At 48.7% G+C, this 25,458-nt stretch overlaps 1 protein-coding gene across 9 annotated transcripts in view; it reads right to left on the reverse strand.

The window, feature by feature from the left end:
* CACNA1C (calcium voltage-gated channel subunit alpha1 C) overlaps positions 1–25,458 on the reverse strand; it is a 680,405-nt gene that overhangs the window by 70,976 nt on the left and 583,971 nt on the right. For 8 of the 9 annotated variants that reach the window (XM_070270768.1, XM_070270767.1, XM_070270765.1 and 5 more), the window contains 11 exons: positions 22,186–22,318; positions 19,405–19,534; positions 18,099–18,158; positions 13,370–13,476; positions 9,924–10,011; positions 9,241–9,348; positions 8,297–8,349; positions 7,840–7,986; positions 6,242–6,443; positions 4,684–4,842; positions 3,954–4,064 (listed from right to left, as the gene is read on the reverse strand). In XM_070270768.1, the coding sequence (XP_070126869.1) occupies positions 3,954–4,064; positions 4,684–4,842; positions 6,242–6,443; positions 7,840–7,986; positions 8,297–8,349; positions 9,241–9,348; positions 9,924–10,011; positions 13,370–13,476; positions 18,099–18,158; positions 19,405–19,534; positions 22,186–22,318 (1,298 nt within the window). Of the gene's footprint in view, positions 1–3,953; positions 4,065–4,683; positions 4,843–6,241; positions 6,444–7,839; positions 7,987–8,296; positions 8,350–9,240; positions 9,349–9,923; positions 10,012–13,369; positions 13,477–17,898; positions 17,959–18,098; positions 18,159–19,404; positions 19,535–22,185; positions 22,319–25,458 lie in introns of all 9 variants that reach the window. The other variant, XM_070270773.1, reaches the window with a different exon arrangement.

Genomic DNA, 25,458 nt, shown 5'->3' on the forward strand with positions numbered 1-25,458 from the left:
TCCCTCCACAGTGATCTCAGAGCTGCCCAAAGGGGCTGAAGCCCCGGGAACACCCGGGGCATCGTCCTGGCCATAAAGGACTTGTGGGTGGCTCCTTTTTCTCCTGCCGTTCTCACCTTGGGTGAAGTTCAGTCTGGAGTTTTAATTGGGATTGTACTGAATCTATGGGTCAGTGTGAAGAGAAATGACATCTTTATAAGATTGAGTTTTCCAATTCATGAACATGATATATCGCTCCATTTACTAAGTTTTCTTTAATTCCTCTCTATTTACAGTTTTCTCTTTAGAGATTTTAGACATGTTTTGTTAAATTTATTCCTAAACACTGCATATTTTTCAGTGCTTCTCATAAAGTGTATCTTAAATTTTTTTCTGTCTTTTCTGATAAATTTCAGCTCATGATAGGAGGGCAGTCCAGCTATTTAGTTACCTTCAGACCATTCTAACCAAAGCTTTTTCAGCTGACCAGCTTGGTCCTGCAGGTGCAAGGCTGTCCTCCCGCTCTGGGAAGGAATTCCCTGTGGCTTGCTATTAGGTGTTCCAGTCAATATTGCTATCATCCCTCCCACTCTTTTCAGACATCACCCTAATCCCTGAGGTTGTACAGGGACTGAATTTCTCTAAACTGGTTTCTATTCACCCACACTTTTTGTGTATTTGGAAAAGAGTGTGAATTTAAGGAGCGGGGCAGTTGGCTTGAGTAAATTTACTTTCGATGGAGTGGTAAGGAGGACAGAGAGACATGAAGAACTTGGGAACATCAGTCGCAGTGAAGACAATGAAAGAATGAAGCAAGAGTACAGACTGGCCAACGGAACGACCACCCAACCAATCACAGAAACAAAACAGTTAGAGAAGAAAAGCCGAGCAGTGACAACTTCAGATTACTTCTCCCTGCTGTGACTAATATCAATCTTGTACATTCTTGCTGCCTAACCGTCCTTTTACAGCTAATGCTTACAAGTGCAAATTCATACATATCATATATGAACAACTGCGCCAGGGAAATAAAAGGTGCAGAACAAAATCCCAGTCGATGGTGAGATATGGAAGCTGTTCTGTATTTCCCGTCACTATTAGAAGCCACTGGTTCTTGGGCCAGATCCACCTATGTGTTTCCACCAGAGCTTCAAAGAGTTTGGTTTTTCTGTCCAAAATTTTTGGGGATGCTTTTCCTGGAGTCTATTTCTTTCTTTTTTCTTTTTTTAAAGATTGGCACCTGAGCTAACATCTGTTGCCAATCTTTTTTTTTCTTCCTTCTTCTCCCCAAAGCCCATAGTTGTATATATTTTCAGTTGTGAGTCCTTCTAGTTGTGGCATGTGGGACGCTGCCTCAGCATGACCTGATGAGCAGTGCTAGGTCCACGCCCAGGATCCAAACCGGTGAAACCCTGGGCCGTCTAAGCGGAGCGCGTGAACTTAACCACTTGGCCACGGGCCGGCCCCCTGGAGTCTATTTCTTAATGAAGAACATAGTTTGATTAGAGCCCAGGGAACCTTGCTCTCCTCCTGCTCCTCCCAACTTGTCAGCCTTCTTTGGCCAGCCAGGTCCAGTGACCTTACCCCTCTATTGCCAGAAGGCCCTTTACAGGTATTCAGAGAAAAGATCCATTTTCTTTTCTCTTTACATCACAGATTGACTGTGGCATGTGTGAAAGGCAAACAGCCCCAGGATTGGCTGTCTTACTGCTTTGGAAAAAGTCTCTCTTATTTTACCCCATCTTCTCACAATAGAAAATCAGGGATGGAGGAAAGTAGGAGGAACTCTCTGGTTTAGACCCCAAAACTGGTGACTTCCTAGGGAGTTGGCTTGTTCTGTGATGTGCAGGATTTCGTCGAGTGTCTTTCAGGTGCCGATTCCACTTTCCTTCAGGGCAGGTTTGCCCAGTGCGTCTCCGAGCTCCGGAGGCTTGATTCAGGAGGCCCACTGCAAGGCTCTGCAGCCCGCTTCAGACAGCACCAAAACACTTCTGAGTCATTTGTGGAATGACTCACGGCTTTGAAATATTCCAACCGTGTCTCATGAAACTAGTTGAAAACGATGCCGGTTTCTCTACTAGAGGCTGTCATCTGAGACTGAAGCTCCACTCAGCAAGGCTTCTGCATTCCCAGCCTCAGCTGGTCATGTTGCCATGGGCTGTGAACCTGTCAGTACTTCTGGGCCACATGGCTGGGCATAGGACCATAGGTGGGCAGAGGTACCATGGGCCCTATAGAGGGTGGCCAGGGACACTCAGTGGTCTTCTCTAGGCCAGGACAGAATTTATGTCCCTAAACGGGATTGGGTTTGGAAAGGAAAGTGAAAAAGAGTATATTTGCTGCCCTGGAGGACGTATTACTATTATTGTCACCATGACATGCATTAGGAGTCATTCACTGAAAATCAGCCACGATTCCTAGGCATTCTTTGAGTGAAAAGAAGAATCAGCATTGTAAGAACACTGGCTGCCTTATCTTCGAAGTCCCTCAAAGGTTGTTTGCCTCCTTCTGAAAAGTACCCAGCAGAACACTTGACGTGGAAAGGTGCATGCTAACAGTGTGGTGTGGTGCAAAATATATCAACTAAAAAGTCAGAGGTGCTACATTCTATTCCCAGTTCTGCCATTTCATAATGGTGTAATTAATACTACACATAATTGCTCTGAGCTTCACTTGCCTCTTTCGTAAGATGAGGATGCTGATCTGTCTTGCAGGGTGCTTTGAGGATTACATGCAATGAGGCATGTGTAGTACATGGTAGGTTATCAAGAAATGTTAGCTGAATATTAATTCAAGGAAAAGGATGAATATCTTGTCAATGAACATGGATGCAACAGCCAAAGAGCACTCCTCCTGCCCTGATTAATCCTGGGACAAGTAAAAATTTGAATAAAAATCGAATATATGGTCAAGAATTCTTTCTTTTTGCCTCCTGTTGATCTGTGTTGCATCTGGAAAAACTAGCAAAGGAGAGGAAGAGAAGGCTGGGAAAGCTGGAGAGGTTTTCTCAAGTCTGTATCTGTATACTTAGAACCAACTTTTTCCTCTCATTGCTCTCCAAAAGGTGTTGCAGCAGCCAGGGGAGCCACTGAGTTGCTGTTGTACTCTCCCTCAGAAGCAGCTGTCCATGGTGTGAATCCCAGGCCAGTGGATGCTTGTGACCCTGACCTGTCTTGAGGGGTGGAAGTTGGAAGGTGATGCCCAAAGCAGTTTATTCCTCCATTACCCAGGACAGTGGTGGTGGGGCCGGCTAGGGAGGGCACAGGTAATCCAAGGCAAGAGGCAATCCAACCTTCCCCACCCTGCCTCATTCACCCAGTGGTTCTAATCTTTTCTCCTGACTTTTTTTTTTTTTCTAGAAAGTGTCTACAAGTAGCAAAGCACAGATATTTGGCTGTAACTGCCCTTCCTGTACTGGAAGTGCAATGGAGCAATTGAGGCAGGAACAGGAGGTCCCATAGGCTGCGACACTGAGCCCCGAGCAAATGCAGCCCTGGCTGAGCTTTTTACAATGAGGTTGGTCTGTGTGGCCGGTGAAATGGGAGGAGAACGGCAAAGAGGCCTGAGTGGACCTGGAGGGCTGTGCCTGAGGAGGTTTGGTTTGCCAGTTTGTGGGCATAGTTTCTTCCAGATTATGTACTTGAGGATGGGGCCAGAGACAGGGTGGGAAATGGGAGAAGAAGGACCATGATCTGCCTCCCCTAGAAGGAGAGGCTCAGCTCAGGGAGGAGTGTGTTTCCTGTATATCCCAGCCATGGTCTAGACCATGAGCTGAGATTCTATTTCAAGGAGTTGGCCTGGCTCAACTCTTGGTAGGCTTAGGAGTTGGAGCATTTATCATCGGAGAAGATATGGTCCTCCACCGATTACTTTTGGCCCTTGCTCTCCTTCTTTCGGCACTGGCACTCCCACCTCCCCTTCTTCTCCATCCCTCTGGCACCTGTAGACCAGGAGCCTTTTCTTCAGAGGCTTACCTTGGGTTTGAAGGCAATGAGCTTCAGGATCATCTCCACCGTGAAGAGGCCCGTGAAGAGCATGTTGAGGATGTTCATGGCGATTTTGAAGAGGCAGCTCTGACCGTAGTGCTGAAGGGAGGGAGGACTGTGAAAACGAGGCAGGGACAGCCCCACACCAGCCCCACCTTCCTCTCAACAGAGATCGTCCTTGAGCCAAGCCCTGGAAGGCCATCCACATCTCCATGGGCAGTCAGATGGATCAGAAAATCCTACAAGTTCTGCCCGTCTCTGCCATCTCTGCAAACACAGGCCAGCAGAGCTCTGTGTTCCCGCTTTGATTGGCTATGACAACTTCATGGAGATTCCTGGCACTCAAGAGAGCTCTCACACAAGGTGACCTTCCTGAAGACAGAGGATGCAGAATCAACCTCCACACCCCACGCCTTACTGACAACAAGCAACACTTCAAGCTCACCTTTTGTTCTCCATTTCTTTCACTCTCTCCATTTTATCAAACCGGGGTCCTACGGATCCTTTCATAAGGTCCCAGAGAGGAGCTCCTCCTTGAGAAGGGACACTTGTCTTTCTCCAACTGGGAGAGGAAGACAGTTCTGCTCTTTCTGCCTCCCTTGGCCAACATGCAGGTGACACACTGGACATGATCATGCAGCTCTTTCATACTTCATATCCTCCCATAGCATTCTCTACCATGCAGGCATCGTGGGCCCAGGGTCCCCCTTGGACTGACCTGCATGGCCAAGCAGATGGTGTTGAGCAGGATGAGGACGAACATCAGGTACTCAAAGTAGGTGGAGTTGACCACGTACCACACTTTGTACTGGTGCTGGTTCTTGGGGATGTACCTCCGCAGGGGCCGGGCCTTGAGGGCGTATTCCACACACTGTCGCTGGGAGGGAGGCAGTGGGAGGGGTGGGGCAGGAATGGGGGGAGAGTAGGGTTAGTAGTCTGGATAATGGTGGGGGGATGGCAGAGGAGGGTGGATGTAGATGAAACTACACACCCTGGGGCAGGGTTCTCTGAGAGTCAGAGAAATAATCTACTGCTCTAACTCATTTACAGGTTTGAGATGTTATTTGGACATTTTTGTGACTTCCTATCACTCCCTTAATCAAGGAGAGCATCTCCTCTCATCAATCTCCTTATCAAGGTTTAGTCAAGGGGTTGCTATTGCATTCTTTCCAGTTCACTGATGCCTAGTCGACTGCTGATGTGTAACCGGCATTTGATAAGTCCTTACTGACTGACTGATAGCTGGTCTTCTCATTGATTGTTTCCTATGCCACAGACTCTCCTTGGGGCACTTCTCTCCTCAATTTTTCTTTCCTGTCCTAAATCAGTCTTCCTTATTTACCAGTGTCCACAAGATCAAAAGGCAGAGTTCACGGGTAGGGGTGAGATCTTGGCTTAACTAGATTCTTGAGAGTCCAGCACAGATCCAGGCCATTCTCTGCACTGTGCCCAGATTCCCAGGTCAGGAACTGAGGGTCACTGCAGCCTCTTCTCTTACCTTCTACCTCCTGTCCAGGCTCTGAGCCTGACCCATTTGATCTCCTCCTATTCTCCCCATCTCTAATACCGTTAACTGATAGTAGATCAGGGTCTAATCATCTCTCATCTACACTTTCCAGTTGGCCTCCTTCTTTTCCTATCTTACTTCCAATCAAAGTCCATACAGCAGCCAAAACGATGAGTCTAAACCCAAGATGTTGACATCACTCCTCACGAGTGGAGCTGCCAGCTCTTTTTCACAGGCTAATAGAACACACCACAGTACTGGGAATTACTGTGTCACTCCCACTTAAACCTCTTTCCTGCCCTACCTCATGCACAGGCCTCTGTATTTTACTTAAAAAATCATTCACTAGTGAGTTTCTCTTCCCCATCCCCACAGCTCTGCCTCCCTCATGGTTCTAGTTTCTCTCCTCCTTATCAATTGTGCCACGCCACACGGGCACTTTCTAACTTGTTAACTTCTAGATAGGGTATGAGGTCTTTTTCCCACAGGGTCTATCACAAGGTTTCCTTAGGTAGAAGCTTAACAAATATTTGTTGGCTGAATGTATTTGCCAGATCTGGGTTTGCAGGATTTGCATTTCTTTGGCCTGGGCCCTTCCAGAAGACTGAGAGCCCTATTCTGCTTGTGGAGACGACAGGTGATTTCAGTATCTGCCTGGGTCTCTCGCCTGATTATAGCCTCTCTTCTGGGTGGGCCACAGGCTGCCGCCACTCCTCATGTGACCCTGCTCCCCCTCACCGCCCTGTTCCTCTTCTTCTTAGGAAGCTACCTGGTTCTTGTCCAGCTCACAGTTCTTGTATTCCTGCTCCCCCTGCTCCTGGAAGGTGACGATGACGAAACCCACGAAGATGTTCATCATGAAGAAGGCAATGATGATGATGTAGATGATGAAAAAGATGGAGATCTCCACGCGGTAGTTGTAGATGGGGCCCTTGTCTTCCGTGTGGGAGTCGATGGAGCGGTACAGCAGCCTGGAGGAGGAGACAGGCGCCACAGAGGGAACTGGAGCAGCAGCGTCACCTCTGCGGAATGATGGCACCACTGCTGCTAGCGAGCCCTGGGATCAGGGGTGCCGGAAACAGCGCTAGGCTAGGAGTCAGAAGATCTGGGTTCATGTCCCAGCTCTGCCACTTACTGGCCATCTGACCTTGAGCAAATCACTTAACGTCTTTGAGCCTCACATTCTTCATCTATAAAATGGAGATAATAATTCCAGACTTTCCTACCTGGCAGGATAGTTGATATAATGTATACGAAGGTGTTTTGAAACTGTCAAGAACTATTTAAATGTAACATGAGTCATGGACATTGACTTCAAATACTGGAAATGTTGGTAAATATTGAAACAGCTTTGCAAACTAGCATAGACTCAGAGGGTGTTACAGTGAACATAAAATAAACCTGTCTGAGAGTAAATATTCATTTAGATAAAAATACTAGATAAAAAATGACCCAGGCTTATTCGATCATCGGCAATGGTTTGGATTGATACTCAGCTGGTTTCCATGCATACGCCATTGACGGGCCTGGGACACGTGCCCAGGAAGCTTGTTTCTCTTCACGGACAGGGATTAGCCCCTCTCCTTTACTACCTTGCACGGCACTTAGTTATTCTGCAGGTATTTTCTATGTTTTACCACATAATACTGGTGACTCTCATCTAAGATTCATGTGCTATTGTTGACTTGGAAATATTTAGAATTTTCTGACTTTTAGATGATAATTTCACTGGGATACATACTGGGGGTGAGGGAAGCGGATGTCTGTATGAAGATATATGGAGCACCTGATGGATCAGCTGCCTGGTAGAGGTGACGCGGTGTAAGGCCGACCAGGCTGGTCTAGGCATTACCTCTGCAGAGGAATGTGGACCCGGGCTTCCATCCCTTTCTTACTTTCCATTGTAAATATAGACAAAGCCTTCTCTAAGGAGAGTAGGGCAGAGTCTGGTGAAACAGAGACATCTCCGCCATCTTTACTCACAGTGAGTGTACACTGGGAGTGGGAATCTTCAATTCTGCGGTGAGCCAAGGGCCCACACCTGCAGAAACTCTCCCCGCACCCCACGCCCAGAGGCCCTGTCATCGTGGCTCACTCTGAGGTGGGGAAGCGGAGCTAAAAGAAGCTCATTTTTGGTTGGAGTTTCTGAAATGTTGACATCTTCTAGAAAAAGAAGAGTTTATGTTTCAGCAGGAACCATGGCCTACATATTGTTCTAGAAACACATCCTCATTGCCTGGGGAGGACACAGGTAAGTATGACCTCTGGGAAGGAGCGTGGGGTAGTATCAAAACTTGGGGAGTGTGTGAGGGGCCACTGTCTTGGCCTCTACTATCAGGGCAGATAGGCCTTGACATGCATACTCACTCTGGCCACCCCTCAAAGGTGGAGACCGTGAAGAGGGCCATCATGGCCGCCAGAACATTGTCGAAGTCAAACTTGCTGTTCTCCCAGCTGCGGGGCTGGATGATGGGGTGGTCAACTTCCCCGTCCTTGTATGTGATGTAGTTACCCCTGAGAAGGGAGGAGAAGGAGTTAATCTTGGGGTCCCCCATCTCCCTTCACACCTGACCCACCAATGACTCCTGGCATGTTGGGTGGGATGGGACCGGCTAGGCTTAAACCCCACAGTTCTAGCCATTGGGAAGAACTTCAGTGGGCAGAACCTTCAGGAATAGAGAATGTTACATGTCATGGCAATGGGACCAGACTACCCAGGGGTAAAAGTCCAGCTGCCACTCTGTCTGAGGAAGAATGGGATGACCCTCCTCTCACGCCCAGAGTTATCCAACCTGGGCTCTGGCTGCCTCCAGCCTGTACTCACTTGCATTCTGCCTCGGTCTGTTTGGAACTATCTGAACAGGTGTAGAGCTTTCCCTGGAAGGCAGAAGAACAAAGTGACTGGAGATGCTCATTAGTCATGAATCATTTTATCATGAATCCTTATTAATCATGAAGCAATCAAAAGTGATTAGTGATCATCACTGTGGCCCAGCACTGTGTAGGGACTTGGGGCAACAAAGTGTGAGGAGAACAGAATCCAGATGGGGACGACATAACTCACTTACACAAAGCAGTCAGCGAATGAAGATGCTCAGTGCCGCAAGCACCATTGGGATTCAAAGGAAAGGGAACTCCAATCCACGCGAGCTGGACTCTTTAGGAAGGTCTCGCGAGGAAGGTGGACATGAAACTGGGCTTAGATGGAGGAAATCAGTGGAAGTTTATACGGCGGGGGGACAAGGCAGGGGGAGGAATGCTTCAGATGGGAGAATAGTAGGAATCAAAGGATTAAGGCAGAAAAGAGCAGAAACCAAGGAGGAGGCTGGCCTCCCTATAGCTGAGGGGCCTTGCCAGGAAGCAGTGAGAGAGAACCTGGACAGAGCCAGGGTTCTGAGAGCTGGGCAGAGAAGGGTGACAATGCTGTTGATAATGGGGAACCACTGTGTATTTTAAGCAGGCGACTGATACTGAGGTGTCAGAGCATGAGCCCTTCTCCCTTTCTTGCCAGAAGGAAAGGCAGGGACCTGAAGGGCAAGTGGCGCTGAGAGAGTGAGGGGTCTTTGGCCTGGTGGAGCAATGCCTCCTTCTAGGCTCTTCCCTCTTCTGGTTTGGGAAGCTCAGAAGAGGCCTGTGATTGGAGGTTACATTCATCCCAAGTCTGACCCAGGCGACTGTCCTCCTCCTGTTGTATCTGCCAGCTCCCTTTCCTGGGAATTCTGATAGGAGAAGAAGGAAGCAGGACCACAAATCAGAGCCAAGACTAACCTTGAAGAGCTGGACCCCAATGCAGGCGAACATGAACTGAAGCAGTGTGGTGACAATCACAATGTTCCCGATGGTCCGGATGGCTACGAACACACACTGAACCACGTGCTGCAGTGGGAAGAGAGGGCAGGGCAAGGAGACATGGTTTCAGCGCGTGCCTTCCTTTAACGGGTCCTCTCTGAGGAGGCAGCATGGGTAGTCCCTTTACCACAAGTGGGGGAAATTAGACTCAAAGAGGCAAAACACCTTCCCAGGGTCACATCGTGGTGGAACCCAGCAGAACTCAAAGTCCTCCATTGGACTCAGGTGACTACAGGGATAAAAGCCTCGCTAAGTGAGGTGAGGGATGGGCTGGAGGGTCATTTTATAGGGGTAGGAATATAGGCACCTCATCACCATGTGAGGGCATTGGGTTTCTGTGCAGGTCTTCTTTTTGCAAAAATTTTGCTTTGGAGTTGAGATTTTGAATGGCTGCCTCTGTCATTGTTCTGTTTATGGAACCAGGACTTGAAGTGGGACCGGAGGTGTAGGCAGGAGAGTCCAGGCTTCCAGACAGCAGCCACTTGGCCTGACCGCAGCTTCTCCCTCTAGCCCATCCCTCACCTCACTTAGCTTTCACCAACTCACAGACCAGTTGATGCCTGCTGGGTAGATGGCTCTCCACCTACGCCCACCGAGCTCACCTTTAGCCCCTTGGCCCTGTTGATGGCCCTCAGAGGCCTGAGGACTCGGAGAACTCGCAAGATCTTCACAACGTTGATTGCACTGGACCTGAGAGAGAGCAACAGGGCAGGGGAGTAAGCTTCTCCTGCTTGTGGTGAGGAGGTGTCCTGACAGGCTAATCTCAGGCAAACTTGAGAAAACGTAAAGTCTGTTTGGCAGACTTTCTCATGCTGGGACCATTCTCTACTCCCATCTCCCACCCCAAAAGAGCCTGGAACTTGCCTGTGACCCTGGGACTTTTCTGTTATTGAGTAAATAATATGAAAAGCAATTCACCATGAGTCATTAGCAATATAATGTGCTGCTCAAGGTGGGTGTTTACAGTGTCAAAGAGAAGAGGTTTAGATGAGGCAAACCTGAATTCAGACCTCAGCTTTGCACTTACCAGCCAAGTCACCAAGGGTGAATTTCCTAACTTTTCTGAGCCCTAGTTTCTTCAGCTGTAAAGTGGGACAGTAATCACCTCATAAGGTTGTTGCAAGGATTAAATGAGAAAACGTACGTGAATCATCTAGCAGTGTGCTCGGCACAGGTTACGAACTGAATACAGATCTTCCTTGACTTATGATGGGGTTTTGTCCCTATAAACCCACTGTAAGTTGAAAATATCATGAGTCAAAAATGCATTTAATACACCTAACCTACCGAACATCATGGCTTAGCCTCGCCTACCCTAAGCGTGCTGAGAACACATACATTAGTCAACAGCTGGGCAAAATCATCTAACACAAAGCCTATTTTATAATAAAGTGTTGAATATCTCATGTAATTGATTGAACACTGTACTGAAAGTGAAAAACAGAATGGTTGTCTGGGTGCAGAATGGTTGTAAGTATATCAGTTGTCTACCCTCGTGATTGTGGGGCTGACCGGGAGCTGCGGCTGCTGCTGCCCAGCATGAGGAGAGAGGATCGCACTGCATATCGCTAGCCCAGGAAGAGAACGACATTCAAAATTCGAACTACGGTTTCTACTGAACGTATATTGCTTTTGTACCATCGTAAAGCCGAAAACTCATAAGTCAAACCATTGTAAGTTGAGGATCGTCTGTAAATGGCAGTTTTTATTATTATGCCCGATGAAGACATCATTGAACCTGAAGAAATACCATACAAACGGTGGAACTTCAGGCCTGTGGCTGCAGGTGGTGCGCATGGTGAGGAGATATTTTGCTGCTCATCCCCAAAGGCATGTCCTGGGGAACTGCCCAATACACTCATATGTAAAACCCACTCTGGCGTAGCACATGGCAGCACTTGAAGGAATAGATTCTATACAACAGGTTCCACACATTTGGCATGCCAGGGCCTTGCCAGAACTCCCGGGAGCCTCAGGCCACTGCTGTTCCCTGGTGGAAAGAAGATACCAGGGCGCAGGTCCCTCCACAGGCCCCTCGGCAAGAGGCCTGTGTGATTTCTGGAGTTATCCATCAACCCAGGTGGGGCTTATCACCACGCCAGGCTGGTGAGCAACTAAGGGCATCCCAACCCTCACATGCTAACCATCTGATTGGGACGTCCACTCAAGCTTTTGGCGAGCGTTATACCCACCTCAGGACCTAAAACATGTATGACACGTCAGCAAGTGCTGATTTCATTCTTCACGTTGTCAGGATGATACTGACAAACAAATGGCAAGCAATAGGACATACTGGAGTATGGAAGCCATTGGGTGTAAGCCTAATTGGGCCTGACCTTGTTTTTCCAAAAGGGTCTGACATGGCCATTGAGCATGCATTGTACATCTGTTTTAAGCATTTGCTGTGTCCCAAAGGCAAAAACCAATGGCCTTAAGATAAAGATGCAACTTCCCCCATGTTGGCACTTCCTTAAGGATGAGCATCTCTCCCTAGACTAGGAATTGATTGCTGTGCTCACCCATGACCACTCAGACTGAGACAGCAGATCTGTCACCCTGCTGCGTCCACCAAGACAGCAGACCTACTACCTGCTGAGTCCATCAATCACTGTGCCAACAGGGCAGTCTCGTGACCCTTGTAAAAGGGACATTTCAGTCATATGTGACACGTGTTCTTTGAGGGTATATAACCACTCTGTACACCCCACTTCTTGGTGCCCTTCCTTCCTTGGGGAAGGAAAGCCCTGGGCTAGGCTAGTCCTCAGACCTGGCTCAGAATAAACTCACCCCAATTTCATTTATAGATTGGTTACGGATTATTTACATCAACAATATACTCAAGAGGGACCTGGTAGAAAATTGGATTTCTCTGGTTCATGCCTTTTGTATTCCAAAGGATTCAGAGGACATTCCTATCTATCCCAGTATCTCAGGGAGGGAGTCCATTTGCATCGAATCACTATGGAAGGGCTTTAAAGGTTGGGAGAGCACAGACCAAAGGGGAGAATTCCTGGTTCAAGGTTAAACAGGATTGAGTGGTAGTGCTGGGATTAAAATCTAGACCTTTAGACTCCCAGGAGGACAGTTTTGGGTAATATAATTGATGATCACATCCTAATGCCCCCATCTCCACTCCTTCTAGCCGATCATGAAAACACTCTTGGGAAGGGAGACCCAGAACCCTCTTCTCTGCCATTGGTGTGATCTTGGGAAGTCTCATGTCCTGAACGTCAATTTTCCTATCTATAAAATGATGGTAACTGTGCGTGCCCTGCCTACCTCTGAGGTTTTTCATGAGGGCCTTAGAAGAATGTGTATGTGAAAGTGCTTTTGAAAGTTAAAGTGCAGGGTTAATATTATCAGCTGATGGAACTTGGGAGAAACTCATAACCAGATCCTCTTAGAACTGAGCAAGTTCGCAGCCTTGGTTGTACAGCAGAGTCACTTGGAGAGCTTTTAAAACTCCTAAAGCCCAGGCTGTCCCTCAGACCAACTAAATAAAACACGGTGGGGGAGGGATCCAGGCAATGTCTTCTTTAAAGCTGCTCAGGTGGCTCCACTGTGCAGCCAAGATTGAGAGTCAGTAATTCCTCTCTCTTGCTCACTGGCTCTCTCTCTCATCAGCTGCTTTGACTGGGGAGAGAGGTGAGAGAAAGGGAGGGAGGATGGACGGGGGAGATCAGGGTGGGCCATGGCAATGGTAGGCCGTTGGAGTTGAGGGCAGCCAAGGGCACTGGGCACTCGGCGGAGGAGGGAGGAAAGCCCCTCTCCTTATATCTGGGTCCAGCCCTGCCTGTCATGGCAAGATCCAGATAGTTAACATCTTCTTGCGGGATCAACGTACCCCAAGGCTCACACCATTGAGGACATGAACACAAGAAATGAAAGCCACCATGCGGTACAAGTCAGAAGCCCCACCCCATTCCCATCACAGTCACACTGCTGGCTGTGCAGGAAGGCCCTCCAGAGTCTTGGTTTCTTGGTTGTCCTTTCTGACACCCATTCCTAGTTGCATGCCCCCATCTTGGGCTGAGGGAGCCCTACTCACTGGATGCCAAAGGAGATGAGGGATACGCTGACCACCAGCAGGTCCAAGATGTTGAAGTAGTTCCGGCAAAAAGAGCCCTTGTGCAGGAAAGCCCCATAAGCAGTCATCTGCAGGGAGGCACAGAGAAACACCAGCATGAGTGGTTCCTGTCCAAGCTCCAGAGACCCCCTCGCACCACCGTTTACTCCCACAGCATCCCTTGGGCAGGGCCCAGTTGAAGGGCAGTGGGGTGACAGAGGAATGAGGGGCAGGCAGGACTGCAGAAGGAGATAGTGTCAAGAAAAGCGTTCTGCAACTGTTTCTACAGCCACCAAGGAATTCCCCCAGCTCCAGATGAATAAGTGGCTCCTTAGACCTACCCGACCACGTCCCACTCTTCAATCCTTGTTTGAAGCCCTTTCACACTGGCCAGCCATCCCCCTCTCATTTCCACTGTTCCTCATCGCAGGTGGCTCCAGCCTGAGGGGCCCTGTGCTGAGGCTGCCCAGGGCTTCCCTTGTATGCAAACTTCCCAACCTCCTCTCCAAGCTCTATCTGCCCTCAGGGCCAGCTGAGGCATCCGTTGGGGTGTGTCCAGGAGGGTCAGCAACCGTCCTGGTTTTCCCAGGACATTCTTGGTTTAGTTCTGAAAGCCCAGTGTCCTGGGGCAGCCCCCTAGTCTCAGGCAAACTGGGACAGTCACTTTAATGCCAGGAGAGAAGTTCTACCACTAACTGGCAATTAGGATCCCTCCACTTCCCAGCCTCAGATAGTGCTTATGATGTGTGCCAAATATTCTAAGCTCAGTTCTACTGTCTTGCTTTTAGACTGTACGTTCTTTAAGGGCCACAGCTGTGTGTTCACAGGGGCAGCACCGTACAAGGATTACGAGCACAGGCTCTGGAGCCAGGCCTCCTGAGTTCGAATCCCAACCCTACCGTATTTTATTTGTCTGCCTGCAGCAAGTTACTTCTCTGCGTCTCGGTTTCCTCATCTGAAAGATGGGAGCAATGAGAATATCTATAGGGCTGTAAGCATCAGTTGAGTTCTTACGTGGAGAACACGAGCCTGCAGACAGTGAGCCCTATATAAATGTTAGATGTCATTGAACTGAACTTGGTGCCAGAGAGCTTGAATTTGGATTTCAGATTCTTCCCGTGTGAGGGAAGTTCCGTTTCCTCATCTATAAAGTGGGTGTACTCTTCCCTGCTTTTGTGAGGCACCTGTAGAAAATCTACACAGAAGCCCTTTGTAAAAGAAAAGGGGAGCACAGGGGATGACAAGGACTGTGACAGGCCTCCCTCAGAGCTTGATATAAAGCCACTGTGGGTGCTCAACAAACAGCCTTTCCAATTTTGTTGGCTTGAATTCAGGGCCAGTGGATTTCCAGGTTAAGGGCTATGAAAGGCCATGGGCCACGAAGCATCAGCCAAAGGGAGAAATTAGGAGCTGAAGGCTGAGAGACGGAGAGTCTGGTCATCTGGGGTCCAGTGTCTCTCTTTGGAATCAGAGCATCTCCAGGGCGCATGTCTGCAGAGCAATTCAAAAACCAACACAGGGGAAATTGGCAAAAATAGCTCTTGCAGCCTAATTCTTTCCATTTATCTCTTGCCGCAGGGGGTCACAGGGGACGCAGGCACCTGTGTCCTGCAGCAGTTTCTGGAAGTGGCTACATTATATAAAAGGCTGCAGGGGACTATCGCTGGAGATCTCTGCCGAGGCCTGCCATCTGGAGTTCACTGCTGCCCCATCTCTCAGCGGAGATCCGGGACCCCAGAGACTGGTCCTGGGCAGCTTGTGCTAACCCCAGAGGCTCCGTGCCTGCAGAAGGCCGAGTGCCTCCCTGAGCCACTTCACTTTCAGCCTTAGAGAAGGTGCCAGGTCTGATCTCACCTCGCTCCTGGCTTGGATGTTGTGAGGACACTACTGAGCTCCACGAGCTGTCCACACTCGGGGACAAGCATTCCTCAAATAGGTGGACTGCTTGGGCTCAGAGGGCCGACTTTTGTTCTTTGACTTTGGGCTCCAGTTTTGTCAGGGCACCCGGAATAAGACCAGCACTCCAGAAAGTGCGTGTGTGTGTGAGTGAGTCTGTGTGTGTGTGTGTGTGTGTAGGGGCAGGGGCACGCGCCCAGGCAGGGCCAGAAGAAGAGCGGCTATTGGAGAAAGGGCAAGTGGACGCTGGAAAAATGGAGCATTCATTTGTAAGTTACCTGTGGCATTTGGGGCTAAGACAAGGCCAGGTTCAGGTACCTAGTGCACATGTCCTTCCTTTACCCTGTTTGCTGATTGCCACCCACCCAGTTCCTGCTTCCTAAAGTTCTAAGTCATTGCCCAGGAAAAGCCTACTGTGCGGGTATTTTCAGCCTGAGGGGAGAAAAGGAGTGTGACACAAGATCACTGACTCTGAGCTGGATGGGCAGGAATGTCCTCTGTCCAGCCACGGACAACTACCGCCTCTCTGGGCAGCTCTTCTAGTTATTAAAAGTGTTGTATCTTCTGTCATTTCTACTCGTTGGTCCTGGTTCCACCTTCTCCCTCCTGTAGGAGACAGTCCTTTGCAGTATTCAGGCCAACTGTTGTGGTCCTATAAGCCTTTTGTTTTTAAGGCCAAACATCCCCAGGTCTTTCAACTGTTCCTGCTAGGAAATGCCCCTTGGACGACTGGACCATCGCTTTCTGTGGCATGGCAGGATGCTGGGCCTTCAGGCAGGGCAGAGGGACCCAGCGGGCAGGAGCTGAGGGGAGTGTTCCGGGCTGGGTTTATATTTAGAAGCACACTAAGCATCAAAGAGATCAGAAGGACGGGGCGGGAGGGAGGGAAGGGTCTTGCCATGACAATGCTTACAGAGACCTTTCACTTCTGCTTGTATGGCAACCTTGAAGGGAAAATAGCACCATTGAAATCCACAAGGGACGCTCTGTGGAGGGGTACTGGGAATTGGGCCTGAGAGCTTTTCTTGTCCCAGGACAGAATTTTGGGTGTTTGTGTGCCTCCCTGAGTCTGAAGTCCAGGAAAAACCAGGTCACCATGGAAAGGGGATTTACAGAGAGCATCTTATACAGCCAGATAAAGCTTGGCTGCCTCTCCCCACGCCCAGGAATTGGGGCCTGGTCAGACCCACTCTCTCTGAGTAGAAGAGAAACCTGAGGAGGCTCTCGGTTAGCTGGAAGCAGGGACAGAAGCCAGGGTCAGGACGAGTGAGCCTCTCAGGACGCACCAAACAGCGAGGCACCTGAACTGCCCCACTCAAATTGCGTCTGGATGTGACAGAACTGTCACGTCCATTAAGGGGTTGGGTCATGACTTGGGAGGTCCCACCAGGAAAGGAAGGTCTGCGGGCCGGCGCGGCACGCGGTCAGGTGCGGACACTGGCGCTCGCATCAGCCACACGAAGCGGGGAAAGGGAGCCTGGGCCTCCAGGGAGGAGGGGTCCCAGGCGGGTCTCCAGGAAAAAGACACGCAGCCAAAGCATGAGTTCTGAGCCCATGGCTCTGCTGCGTGGGGTGAGGGCACAGTCCATCCCCTTGCTCTGAGGACAAGCGCTGAGATGCACTTCCCCAGGCCTCGGAACTCGCACCCGAGTCTTGATGAACCGGCTAGGGAGGCACTGGGCTAGGGCCCAGTGGTATACTGGAAAAACTTAGAAATAATAAAATAAATGTAGGTAATATATTAATATAAAACAGAAAAACTCTCTCTCTTTCCAGTGCCTTCCGAGGTGGGCTCAACAGCTGCAGGGTGACAGCTCCATGATGGCCACCAGCGCCCACAGCGGCCGGGCCGGGCCGGTGCTCTCTAGCTGGGCTCGGGGCAGGGGCTCCGGCCCCTTCTAGCACTCCGTTGTCAGAGCCCTGGGCCGAGCTCTCCAGTCAAACTCTCCCTCCTCCAGGCCCAGGGCAAGGGACACTGGAGCGGGCTTCCGGGCAGGTACCCGAGGGCTCAGAAGTCATCTGGGGGTGTCTGTCAAAAGCCCCAGTGGGGAGACTGGCCCATTTCTTGCCTTAGGCCCATGATTCCCATCACACCGCCCCAGCTCCAGCTCAGCCCTGATATCTGCTGCAAGTGCTGAGGAAGGTGGAGATAACGGGCATCGAGGGGGTGGCCAAAGGGATTCTTCCATGCCCTGTGGGCTCTTCCACTTGGGGAGTTCGTGTGGCATTTCCTCTGGGCAGGAGGAGGGAAGGGCTCTAAGCAGGGATCAGTTACCGATTACCAGGAGATGGGTGTGTGTGTGTGTGGGGTGTGTGTGTAGGTGTGTGTGTGGGTGTGTGTGGGCATGTGTGGGGCACTGCTGACAGGGCAGTGCCCGAGCCGGTGACAACCCTGTCAGCCGTATGCCTTTCCCAGGCCAAGAGGAGGCACTGGGTGGCGGTGGGTTCTTCTGGCCCGAGCCTGAGCAAGCACACAGAAGAAAGTGAGGGGCACTAATTCTTGCAATTTCAGGCTTGAGAATGAAAAAGAAAGTGAAAGAAACGAGAGAAAAGAGACAGGCATACAGAGCAGAAAGAGAGAAAGAAAGCGAGAGTCATTGCTCAGGTTGCATTACCTTAAGGATAATTTCTAATGTAAAGATACTAGTGAAGACATAGTCTGCATTGCCTAGGATCTGAAAAATAAGCACAATCGGATTAGTGGCTCTGTGAGTGAACCAGACACCAACAGGAGCACGTGTGTTAGCGACAGACAGCAGAGAGCCAGTGCCCGTACGAGCAGGACAGGAAGAGGAGCAGAGGGGATGGGGTTTACCTTCAGAGCAATTTCAATGGTGAAAATGGTAGTAAAAACAATATCAAAATAAAACAGAATCTGCAAAACAAAAAGAAACAGGGTGGGGATGGGGTGGAGAAGGGACGACAACAGGAAGGGGGGAGAGGTCAGCAATGTTCACCAGAAAAGGAGTCACACTTCAAAACCAGGACACGCGTCCCGTGAGCCCTTCCACGTGGAGACAGACGGAATCGAGTCAGGAGCTGAGGGGCACATACACAGCATGGGATCCTGCGGTGGGCTGGCCTCAGGCAGCTTAGTGGCTCTGGATGAGGTCCCCAGAGAGTGAGGGAGCTTGGCAGGCAGGCCTCAACTGGTCCTGGGTCTGGGCCGTGTCTGGTTGGACACTTTTCTCACAAATCCAGTTTACTAAGAAACCCAAATCAGACACTGGGATGCTTGTCAAAAGGACAGAGAGTGGGGTTTGCTATTTTTTTTGCAGAAATATGCAAAATGCTTAACTCACGTTGGTGTGACTCAGCTAGCTTCTGATGTTGGTGGAAATCTGTACTGGCGCTGTGTCCTTTGAGGCAATGGGAAGGCGCACGCTCCAGGTGAGGCCCCCCAGGCTGGGGGCAGGCTACCGGGTTTCATGCTTTATTATAGCTCAGGTGGTGGGTCAAAGCTGGGCCTAAGACCTCGCTCAGTAAGAAAGCTCTGCATCAAGCAGGCTGCAGACCACCGAGGGGCTCGGCATGGCTATGGCTTTAGATTGCTGGGCTCTTCTCTTCGTGCCCACCGGGTTGGGATTTAACAAAGTTTTGAGACTTCAAGATGCAGAAATTCTTATTCTAGCCTTTAATGTTGTTCACCAGAGCCTTGAGTGGGTCTCCAAATTTAGTTTTCTACTCTACAAAAGGTCACTGAGGCTCTCTTTTATATAAGGTCAGCCTGATCACTGACACCTATTTGCCAGTGCTTCCCCTCTCTTCCTAATGATTAGGACTGGTCAGAGCATCCTGGGAGCAAGGCAGGAGGTCAATGGCTACTCTTTACTAAGTTTACAGGGAACCAGAGCTTCCTGAGGAACATCCATGGAACAATGAAAGTCCTGACCTCTGCCAGTCAGGCCAGCCTGAGGCATTGGGTCCGCGTGCTCTTACTTGCTTATGGTCCTAAGATGGGTTTCTACCAAAGCTATAAGCTTTTAAAGAAATGTTTATTGTGCCTTTGACTATGAGATTTGGAACTGGGCTCTTGATCAAACAATGAGGTCACAACAGAAGCTGTGGGCCCAGTCCTCGTCCCGGGAAGAAGGGGTGCAGAGGACAAAGGGAATACGTACGTGGTTCCTGAAGGAGGTGTGCTGGACGGGGTCCTCAGCAGCCAGGGAAATGCTGCTGAGCAGAATGAAGAAGAGGATCAGGTTGGTGAAGATCGTGTCATTGACGATGCGGTGGCACTGGAGGCGGAATCTGCGTGGGGAGGGGGAGAGAAGGAGGGAACCATGTGGTCAAGGCGAGGGAAGCGGCTCCCTGGGTCTCAGGAGCCTCAACCCCTTCCCTCAGCTTGCAGCAGGAGCTCGTTGGTTTGGGGTGTGGGCACTGCAGCCTGAAGTCTGACTGCTGTTGGGGAGTGACAACCACAGCCCCTGCCTCCCCACCCCACCACGATGCGTATCTGTACAGAACTTTGTATTCTCAAGCATTTTCACAGACGGTAAACTTTAGACATTTTGGAGGGTTACATCTGAGACCTTTTGGAATCTCTAAATTTTCAAATACTGCTGTGACATTAATAACCGGTTTTGTTGGGGGACTTTTCCCCATCATTAAAAAAAATCACTTTATAAGATCTACTTCACATTTTTATGTATAAGGAACAACAGATCCACCCAGAGATGTGGATACTGAGATACTGGCTAAGAGTATACTCTGGCCAGCTGATTTGCTCCCGTAATAGCTTCAAGGCGTGCAATTCAATTCTACCCCTCAGCCCAATACAAAGAACTACACATGTGGCTCTCTGGACACTCGTTGATAGTACCACAAATGCTGGATCCTTGAATGCCAAGGGTGTCTTATATACATCTCATCTTGACAACAGCTTAGGAAGGGAGGTGTGGGTGTTATTATCATCTTCATTTCACAGATAAAAACACTGAAACCCAGGCAGGAGAGGTTTGCCCAGAAACACAGCCTGTAGCATGAGGGAGTGAGGGCTTGAGTCCAGGCCCGCGGGCCTCTGCTCCTGGCAGCGGCTGACCGGGTGCTCCAGGAGACCCAATGGCTGCAGAAGCACCAAATCCTGGGCAGACTGACTCTTTGAAACAACGCTGGTTTCGTGAGAGTCAGCAGAGGTCTGCAGCGATCATCCCTTTCAAACAGACAGACAAACCCTCTGAGCTGGGTTTGTGTGATAGGGAGCCAGGAAAGGCAGAGGTGCCAGAGGACAGATGCCTGTATCAGCACTGCTGTCAGGAAACTGTATTTCAAGCCAGTCTTGAGGTGGGGCAGAGGAGCCTGGGACTCTAGGCTGAGCCAACACCCTCCAGGGGCATCTAGAAGAAAGCTTCCCACTCCTAATTTAAGTCCACAGGAATCTCATCAATTAAGATGAAGTATTGAAGTCAGCCAAAGATCATTAAACACATAAGAAAATGAGCCGCTAAGACGGGAAATCAGAAGAAACAACAAAGAAGTGATTTAGACAGGGCCAGTCCCATGGCTGAGTGGTTAAATTCACACACTCCGCTTTGGCAGCCCAGGGTTTCATCAGTTCAGATCCTGCGCATGGACACGGCACCATTCATCAGGCCATGCCAATCTTTAAAACAAAAAGAAGTGACTTAGACCACTCAAAGACTGTGTATATTGGAAAGATCACATATAGAATATGAAACAACCATATTTGAAATATTTAAAGAAATAAAGGACTTGATCACAAAGATGACAGAATCATAGGAAACCATTAGATATAGACAGATGGATCTGGAAAAATCAAGCAACAAATGGAACTGTCTGAAATGAAAAAATGTAACAGTTGATATAAAAACTGGTTTAAACAGTAACGTAGATAAAGCCAAAGAGAGAGTTAAGAAATTGGAAGATATATCTGAAGAAATTACCCAGAATACCAAAGAGAGACAAGGAGATGAAAGATGTGCATAACACATTAAGAAATAGGGAGGACGGAACCAGAAGGTCTAACATATGCCTAACTGGAATGCCAGAAGAAAAGAATAGAGAGAATGAAGGAGAGACAATATTTAAAGAGATTATGGCTGCAACTTTTCAAGAATTAGAAATTCTATTCTAGTCTTTAGTGTTGTTCAAGAACTGAAGAAAAATATAAATCCATAGACTTAGGAAGCATATCATATTCTAATCAGGATAAATGGAAAGAAATCCATGTCCAGATACATGGTTGTTAATATGCACAGCACCAAAGGCAATAGAAGATGTTAAAAGCAACTAGAGATAAGGGGCAGATTGCCTACAAAAGAAAGAGAGTTGGTGTGACTGCTGACTTTACAGTGGAATTATACATTTAACATGCTGAGGGGCAAAACATGTCAATCTAAAATTGTATACACAGCAAAACCATCTTTCAAGAACAAGAAATGAAAACAATTACAGATAAACAGAGGCCAAGTGAATTTACCATAAAGGAACTAAAGGAACTTTACATATATACATATATAAAATAATAATAATAATGATGGTGAAATACTGTCTCCCTTGTTGGGTTAAAGGAGTAATCAATAATCACATCTAAGGCAGGAGGGGCTGAGAGGAATTAAAACAGTCTAAGCTGCTTCTGTTGCACAGGAGGAGCTCCACGTTCTTGTTTAACTTCAGACTTTAAGTTAAATAGACTTAGTAAATTACCAAGAGTCATTATCAAAAGGATAGAAATAGAGTTTACACGTTTCAAACAATGGAGAGAAAAACACAGGTCTTCTGATTTGGAATCCAGACTCCTTTACTTAAATAGTGCCTGTTTAAACAAGCTGTGGTGAGTGGGGGAGTTCAAGCCTCCACCCAGAAGTTGGAGGATGCCGGCACTTGCTGGGCTTGTCTCATGCAGAGAGCAGAGTTCCCCCTTCCCCACCATTCTCACACACCTGTTGTTGGGGCTGAAGATGAAAAATGCACTGGCTTCGGGCATGGGCACTGCCTTCTCCTTAAGGTGCAGCTCAGAGAGTGGGCGGGGGCGGGGGCCAACAGGCATCTCAGGCTCCTCCTCATCTTCTTCTCCTATAAGAAAAATAGCACCATTCTAAATAACTCCACTACTTGCACTTATTTTTACCATTGTGCTGCCTACTTCTAGATACCTTCCCACTGACAGGAATCAAGACATTATTTGTACCTCTGAAAATGCAGGATACCATCCAAGACAGACACCCGGCTCTGTGGACACTGCTGGAGCTCACCTTTGTTAGGGAAAGAACCTCCTGGTGGCGCATGATAAGGGGGGTTGTATGTATGGTGACCAACATGTCCTGGTTTGCCCAGGACTGTCCAGTCATTTTCTGAACTGAAATTCCCACATCCCAAGAAATCCGTCAGTCCCGTGCAAATTGGGAAGGGTGGTCATCCTAGTTGTAAGGCACTAGAAATGGTAACCAGGTAAGACTAGGGCACTGCCAGGTGTACTTGTGCGTCTAAATTGCAGGAAGGGAAGGGGCATGGCTTAGTTGACTTGTGGGATCCCTTGCAAACAACCCGATCCATGAAGGTTCCAGCAGTTTAAAATTAAGACTTTCCCCATTCATGAAAATTCAGAAAAATCAAGTGCTGTAGAGATAATAGGGCAATAATGATGACCACAACAGGCCCTTAATTCAAAGGTCTAGACACTGACACCAATTAAAGGGGCTCCTTGCTTCTCCTGGCCAGTGGCCACGTTCAATTGGACCAAAGGCAAACGGCTTATTTCTTTGCTTACAAGATCATTGCCCATGGAAAGGAACCACTGCATGTCCTGTTCTGGTCAAATGTATTTAAAAATATTTAGAAGGGGAATGGGAGTGAGGAGCATGGACTCTCCAGCCAGCGCTTTGATGCAAATCCTGGCTCTGCCTCTTTCTGGTCATGGGTGTTTTATTTTGTCTCTCTGTGCCTTAGTTTCTCCATCTGTAAGATGGGATAATAGTACATACATACCTCAGAACGGTGCCTGGCACAGGGCAAGTGTTACATAAATGTCAGGGGTTGTTATTGCTTTCTCTACCCATGGGAGCGATTCTTAGCCTATAAATTAGTGCTTAGCATCTTTCTCAGTCTGAACTCTGCCTGCTGTTATTCCCTGACAAACTTCCCACTCACATCAAAGTATTTTCTGAACACTCGGTGTAGTGGGTTGAATATCGTCCCCTTGAAATTCACGCCCACTCAGAACCTCAGAATGTGGCTTGATTTTGGAAGTAGGTAGGGTCTTCGCAGATGTAATTAGTTATGATGAAGTCATACTGGACTAGGGTGGGCCCTAAACCCAAGGACTGTTGTCCTTATAAGGAGAGACACGGAGACACACACAGGGAAGAAGGCCATGTGAGGACAGAGGCAGGGACTGGAGCAATGCAGCTGCAAGCCAAGGAGTGCCAAGGACTGCCGGCCGCCACCAGTAGCTGGACAGAGGCAAGCAGGGCTTCTCTCTAGAGCCTGCAGAGGGCAGACGGCCCTGCTGACACCTTGACTCCAGACTCCAGGCACCAGAACTGTGAGAGAATAAACTCCTGTTGTTTCGAGGCACCAAGTTCGTGGCCATTTGTTACGGCAGCCCCAGGACATGAACACACTGCCTATGTGCTTTCTCCTTTCCTCACGCTCTCTGTGTGGCCTGCCCTTCATCTCTCTGTCTGCAGAGCTGTATGGACTCCCCTTCAGGTAGCACCATTCACCTGGCGTTCCTGAGTTCCTGGGCTCTAGGGAAGGACTTTCCTGTGAATTCCAGCAGCACCTTTGGCCTCCTGCGTTAACTTGGCACTCCTTGGATGTGCCGATATCCAATACCTTGGATGCCTGGGTTAAATGTATCTGTTCCTTCTCCTTATGTGCTGAAAACCCTGGAGAGAGAAACCATGTCCTGCACAGAGTAGCCCTTATTTCTTGATAAAGACTAAACTACCACACCAACATTAGCTTTCTAAGGAAGGAGATTTTGCGAAAGAAGAAGGTCAGGTGAGACTTAAGCTGGTTGGAAAGATAGCTGCAGGAAGTCCATCTTAGGACCAGCCATGCCTCTGCGTGTTCTCTCTTCTGATTAAGATTGAAGCCAGGTGGTACAGAGAAAAAAATGCCTGGCACAGAAAGTGGTTCTTTACCAAGCAAGAGGCTTTAGGGACCCAAGATTTTTTTGGAGGACGCGCAGAACACAGGTACAGCTCAGATTCTTTCTCTAGAGTCATTAGAGCTGCCCCGCAGGCAGTGGATATTTTCGGCAGAAGAGAGGCACAAGATGAAAAACTGTGTACAGGCCAAGGGTGAAAGCTTTTTAACCAAACCTTGGGATGTAAAACAAAGGTAAAGTTTTCCATCAAAGAAAAAAGCAAAACCAGAGTTGGCCTAAATCATATTTACAAGCGAAATGTAACTGGGAAGGAGCTTAAACTCCTGCCCACGTGTTTGTATTCTTCCGTTTTGCTGTAAACGACCCGACATTTTCTTATTCATGATAATCTGATAACAGGTCATTTAACACTTATTCTAATCACTTATGTTTTCTATGTATGTTATGCATTCTAATCATATATTTACTAGCTTTGTGCTTTTATGAGTTCCCAGTGAAGCCTTTTGTTGTGTCGTGGGCAGCGGCCTGCCTCACTGCGGATGAGGTCTACATCCATTTCCATTCCTGGGGAGAAGCGAGGTGGCTGACTGTGCAGACCCACATCGCTGAATTTCAGAGGAAACTATTTCTGAAAGACAAACCCAAGTTTGTCCAAGGACAGAAATGTGTCAGCAGGAGATGTTCTGTATGTCTTATGTATAAGAAGAGAGGCTGACAGATTAGGAAAAGTCAGGGAAAGTTTGGGGTTGGCAGTTGAGCCACCTGGACCCCCGCTCCCAAATGCCACTAGACTCCCTCGGGGAACTTTCTTTCCTCATCTCCTCCTTGGAGGTCTGGAAAGCGTGATAAGGAAGGTACTGGGCACCCTGCAGCTGATGCTGCTTCCCAGAGGCGGGTTCCTGCCCTCAGAAGTAAAACCACCGCAGAGCTCATGCCCCAGCCCTGGGCCTCGGTGACCCTGGCCCTCCCCATTTGACACACATTTTCACCTCTGTGATTTTGTTCATGGCTGATTAAAATAAAAACACTATTTTTAACATCTACTGCCTACAGCACACTGAACACAAAGCCGTGGTTCTTGCCCTGAAGGAGCTTACAGTTT

This window comes from Equus caballus, chromosome 6, assembly GCF_041296265.1.
Source record: "Equus caballus isolate H_3958 breed thoroughbred chromosome 6, TB-T2T, whole genome shotgun sequence".
NCBI lineage: Eukaryota > Metazoa > Chordata > Mammalia > Perissodactyla > Equidae > Equus > Equus caballus.